General features: G+C 46.4%; 1 protein-coding gene across 1 annotated transcript in view; it reads right to left on the bottom strand.

The window, feature by feature from the left end:
* Positions 1-282: 282 nt before the first annotated feature.
* TAF5L (TATA-box binding protein associated factor 5 like) overlaps positions 283-6000 on the bottom strand; it is a 30665-nt gene continuing 24947 nt past the window's right edge. Inside the window, 1 exon segment of the mRNA XM_047762737.1 lies at positions 283-2190. Within this exon segment, the coding sequence (XP_047618693.1) occupies positions 1393-2190 (798 nt within the window). The 3' untranslated portion in view covers positions 283-1392.

Here is a 6000-nt window from a genome sequence, read left to right as displayed (position 1 = left end):
CACTGGCAATCTTGGAGGCATAGAAAGTATGAAATGCTGTTGAAAACCCATGTGACTGCCAAGCAGAATCATGAAGCAAACTGAACGGAACAGCAGGATGTAACTGTGCACCTCTGAGGAGGCTGGCCTCCACAGCACTGTTGTCTTGAAGAGGTGGCCGAGTGCCTCCCTGGGACGGCCACACACTCTCCTGCCCTCAGTTTAAAAGAGAGACCAACACCTTTTTTTTTTTTTTTTTTTGAAACTAAATACGTTTTAATAGAAAACAAAATACAAAATAACTCTTTTCAGAAAACAGAAATATTTAATCCTTTTCCCACAAATTATAAGCTGCTTTATCCTCAGAGCATAGTTTTATATGCGTGTGTTCATATTTAGCATTTGTTTCACAGAGTGTTCATTAAACTGCAATTGCAAAGCAGGAGGTGGGAGGGATGACCTCGGGAGAAAAAGACGCTGGAAGAGCCACACCTCTGAATCACTTGGAAATTCAACATTTTCTAATTCTATCTTTTGACTTATCACTTCAAATTATTTTCATTTCTTTACTACAATCTGTCCTTTCAGGGGAGAGAACTGTTAAAAGAAGTGCAGCCATGAAGACTTTCTTTCCCACCATCGCTGCAGGAGCCCAACTTTTCCAATCAAATCCACCCACCATTTCTGGAAACATGTCAGCTCAGTGATCAGTCTGTCACCCAGAAATGTTCCCTTTCTCCCAATACACTGTGTTATACCAAATTCTCTGAGTTCCCTGAACCTCAAAATTCCAAGTATCACAGCCAGTGCCAGGAGTAAAACCTGAAAGATGAGAGCAGAGAAGGGCCTCTCTGCCAGTGCTAGGTTTCCTCTTCTCAATAATAATAATAATTATAATTATAATAACAATAATAAAAATCCTGGTTCTCTATAACCACGGAAAAGGAAAGACATTTGCCAGGATGGCCCCGCCCCCTTTCCTAGACCCCCGCCCACGTTCCTACCCAGATAGAGTTCCCTCCGCCCAGTGACCCTGCAGCACTGCTGCTGGTGGCCGGGCAAACACCCTCGGACCAAGCACAGCCCCAGCAGGTGAGCGGCATCTTGGCTCCACAGACAGAAAATGAGCAGACACTGGTGGGGGGCAGGGGTGGTGGGGGTGGTGGTGGCAGTGGCACATGTGGACATAGGGTGATCTTCGTGATTCTTGACCCCATGCTCTCGATCACCACCCTTCCTCCCCCTGACCTCTGACACTTGGGGGCTGAGCGAAGGGTGTGTGGTGAGCTTGGGAAATCTGCAGGAGCAGGGAAGTGGGGAGCCTTTCACAGTCAGCCAGTGATTCCATCAGTCTGTTCTAAGATTCCGTCTGGAGCCCTAGCCTCGCCCCAGTCCGTTCCATCAGCTACAAAATCAATGTTCCTGATTTTCTTGTGTGATTCCGGTCACCAGCAGGAGGTTGCAGGCCATGAACTGCACGCTCAGCACGTTGCTCATCTGGCCGGTGTAGACGCCCACCAGCTCGCTGGAGGAGCCATCGGTGGGCGCGCTGCAGTGCGTGTTCCGGATGTCCCAGACACGCACTGAATTGTCCATGGACGCTGACGCGATCAAGCTGCTGTCAGGGCTAAAGGTGAGGCTGGTGATGTTGTCTGTGTGGCCTCGCAGCTCTTTGAAGAGGGTCCCAGATGCCAGGTCCCACAGCTTCAGCCGCTGGTCCTCGCCTGCCGACGCCAAGTACTTACCATTGGGGGAGAAGGCCAGAGAGAGCACGGGGCCGCGGTGGCCGGTGAAGAGCCTCACCGAGTTCCCCTGCTGTGCACTCCACAGCCGGACGGTCTTGTCAGTGGAGCCCGTGGCTAAGTAGTTTGAGTTGGGGTGGAACTTGACGCAGTCCACATCGGCCAGGTGCCCGGCGTAGATCCGCAGTGGGTACGTCCGATCGAAGGACCACAGCCTGGCTGTGCGGTCGTGGGAGCCGCTGGCGAAGTACAGGCTGTATGGGCTAATGTCCACATCCCACACCGGGTAGGCGTGGCCCTGGTACAGCACAGTGTTGGTGAAGCTGCCCAGGTCCCAGTATCGGATGGACATATCTTCAGAGCAGGAGAGCAACCCTGAGCTGTCCGCGAGGAACCGCGTGCTGTACACTGGTCCACAGTGTCCCCGCAGGACCTTCATCTCCGTGCCCACGTCATCGTCCTCATCATCCTGGGAACATGGGGGGATGAGCACATAAGAAAAGAATGTTTAATGTTTGCCATGGAAAACCTAACTCCAGAAACAAAAGGCTTGCTTGGGAAGTAGCACTGGCCCGGCAAAGACTCTGCCTTCAACGGGGACCCCAGAACTGATTCCTATCGGCATAACCAAGTAGCACATCTTGTATAACTTACAGGTTACTTTCCTTCAATTCATCTTGAAGCCAAGACTGATTTGATTTTTTATCAAATCAAAAGGTACAGAAATGCATCTGTTACTGCTGAGTACAGACTGTGGCCCTTACTCCTAGGTGGAGAACAGATTCCAAAAGCCGACCAAAAGGTAGCCTAGGGTAACTTCCACTGATTGTTCTGATACATGTCACTTGAAAGGATCTACTTTTGAATTTATGTTCTTAGATCCTCTACTCTATAGGCAGGTCTTGACCTGTCAGTCTCGGCTGCTGTGGAGGCCACACTGGTCCCTGTTTCTGGTCCATTAAGAAAAACTGACAAGTTTGTCACTCCTACAACTGGAGTCACTGATGAAGGCAGACATGGTTTCACTTCAAAAGCTGTACAGAACCACCGGGGATGTTTAGCCAAAAGTAAAACCTGGATATATCAGAATCAGTAGTAAGCAGAAAGGTGCAATTATCAATAAATTACACTCACACCCTATGACCAGGCAAAAACTGCTGGTGTCCCAAAAGATATAAAAGTTTTCAATCTGACTTTCTGGAGGGTCTCAAATCTTTTCCCAAAGTAACAAATGAGGCATGAATTCAGAATTGCTTAAACAGAGCCAAGTGACTCATGTGATTCTTGGAAATAAATTTCTACATGTGGGAACATAAAAGAGGATTCATGACACTGGGGGAAGTCCCCATCTCTTCCTCTCCCCACAAGTACACCATCTGTGTTCAAATCCATTTTCCCTTCCTTCTCTCACAGACAAGCTGCTCAAAACTACGGCTGTCTCCAACTTGGGATGCATAAATTGAGTTTTAATTAAACACTAGAAGAATAAGGAGTAAGATGAAGCTACTTGAACCAATTGGCTTTGTTGGCTAAGAAAGAACTATCTTTGTGAGCCTTTGTACAAGAAAAGGGAATCTTTTTAACTTCTATTTAGAACTATTAAATTCAAAATAGAATGAACACCTCCAATGTGTACATATTTGAGAATAGTTGAGAAAAAAGAAACATCGATGTCCATGAACATACAAAATGGCTATTCCAGACTCAACACTGAAAAATCTGAAGCATTTGGGAGCTTAAGGGTCTACTGAGCGTTACCAAGAATATCAGTAATTTTCCTTTCCAGAGAGGTTATGACAACACTTTCAAATTTCAAGAATGACTCACTGCTCTACCCCAGAGAGTTGATATAAGAGCTGTGGGGGCAGACCCCCCCACCCCCAGATGGATTACACAAAAGACTCTCTGAAAGTCAACAGCAGATTAAAGGTCACATTACTATCTCTGAGGCTTAAGTGGTCCACACTGGAGCAGGAAGTTACAGACGTGGGTCTTTCACCTTCTTGGTGGGGCTTCTGCAGCACTCAGGGTGGAGAGAGGAAGCTGCACCAGGAGTCAGGATGCACTTCTGAGGGGTGCCCACCACTGTCCTTAGCCTGAGGAAAAGTGCCTGGGTGACTCCATAAACCAAGAAATGGGGAAACCAGAGCGTTTCTGCTGGCTATCCCTATCAGCTGCTTGCCAGGACCACAGCTTAAAATAGCCTGGCTACATCTTCTTCTGTGGCTCAACCCAGTCCCACAAGGGCCTCAGCACAGCTGAGCTGAAAGACTGAACCAGCAGCAGATGTACACATGCCCAATCCCTCAGCCCCCCACCCCATGCTAAAAGGACAACACCCCAAAGTCCCTACAACTGTCTGAACACCCCACTGTAAAATCCTATTTGGGATGCATCCCACATGCAGCCCAAATAGGAATTTTAAAAAATCTGTAAAGGATATTCATGTAATAATAAACTCTATTATGTACATGATAAAATATGCATAAAATAGAAATTTTAAAAGAATAAGAGAAACAAGGACAAAGAGATTTGCAAACATGAGCCTCTATACTAGAGCCTGTGGGCCCTGCTTTACACCAGGGAGTGCCTGAATATCTGACTTGCTATGACGTCTGCTTCTGCACTACAATGTTCCAAGGGCTCCAGCTCCCTATGCAGTTTTTCCTAGATTAGGGGTACTGTGGGGTCTGAAATTTAGCCTTGGGCTGTTCCCCAATGAACTACCAATGAAACTGAAGGAAATTAAATATGGCTGGGCGTGGGAGTGAGACACTGCTAGCTGTCTGAGTGGTGACAGCAGCCTGGTTTAGGACAGAAACAGGCTAGTGTGAATGGACGAGTGCTGCAAATATAAAAGACACACTGAACTCTTGAGCTTTAGGACAAAAAGGGAGAATGCAACAGACTTCATTAGTACTTTAAAAAATATTGCTTACATGTTGAGATGATAATATTTTGGCCATACTGGACTGCATAAAATACTTTATTAAAATTAACTTTGACCATTTCTTTTTTTTTTCCCCTTCTTTTTGTCTTTTTCTAGGGCCGCATCTGAGGCATATGGAGGTTCCCAGGCTAGGGGTCCAATCAGAGCTGAAGCCACTGGCCTACACCAGAGCCACAGCAATGCCAGATCCAAGCGGAGTCAACAATCTACACCACAGCTCATGGATGCCAGATCCTTAACCCACTGAGCAAGGCCAGGGATCGAACCCGCAGCCTTATGGTTCCTAGTTGGATTTGTTAACCACTGAGCCATGACGGGAACTCAGACCATTTTTTTTTTACTTTTTTTTAGTGTCGGTACTAGACAATTTTAAATTACACATACATATACGGCTCACCTTACATTCCTTTTGGCCAGCACGGATCTAAACAACACTTTTATGCACATAGTATAGAACTGAATACTAGTGACGATCCTGACTGTACTTTTCATTTAGAGTACAGGATTAGGGGAAGAATGACCGATCATTATATGAACTGAATATAGGTGCTGTTCTGTTGTCCTATTCATTGCAACTGGACAGAAGGGCAAATCCTCCAGCTGGTACCTGAGGTTTGCCATGTTGCTCAAATATTAAAACACAGAGCTGCCAATCACAAGGGTGAAAGTCGGATCTAGGGGGTGGAGGCTGGGTGGGGTTTGCAGGCCCTCTCACTAGCCTGTGTGTCTCTGCCAGGAGGAGGCTTCCAGTACTGGAATGATAGAAGAAGCCTGGTTGTGCCTGAGAATGATTTCAGGGGCTAATCCAGATGATCCTCGAGTGGACACAACAGAGCTGCAGAGCTCTGTATTCATTGTATTCAGTGTAGTATTATACTCACATAGGTACTTATAGTTACTGTTTTTTATTTTTTTTAATGAGTTATAAATCACATACTATAAAATTCATTTTTTTTTGGCCACACCCCCAGCACATGGAGTTCCTGGGCCAGGAACTGAATCTTAGCCACAGTTGTGACCTACTCCACAGCTACAGCAATGCCAGATCTTTAACCCACTGTGCTGGGCCAGGGAATGAACATGCATCTCTGTGGTGACCAGAGTTGACACAGTCGGATCCTTAATCCACCACGCCACAGAGGGTACTCCTAAAATTCACTCTTCTTAAAGTGAATAATTCAATGGTTTTTAGTATATTCACAGAGTTGTGCAAGTATCAATAGTATCCAGTACAGAACATTTTCATCACCTCAAAAACAAACCCTGTACTATCAGCAATAACCCCCCATTCACCTGTGCCCAGCCCCTGGTGACCACTAGTCTACTTTC

The sequence above is a fragment of the Phacochoerus africanus genome, chromosome 15 (assembly GCF_016906955.1).
Source record: "Phacochoerus africanus isolate WHEZ1 chromosome 15, ROS_Pafr_v1, whole genome shotgun sequence".
In the NCBI taxonomy this organism is placed as follows: Eukaryota; Metazoa; Chordata; class Mammalia; order Artiodactyla; family Suidae; genus Phacochoerus; species Phacochoerus africanus.
Note: the sequence above shows the minus strand (reverse complement) of the source record. Positions and strands in the feature narration are given on the sequence as shown.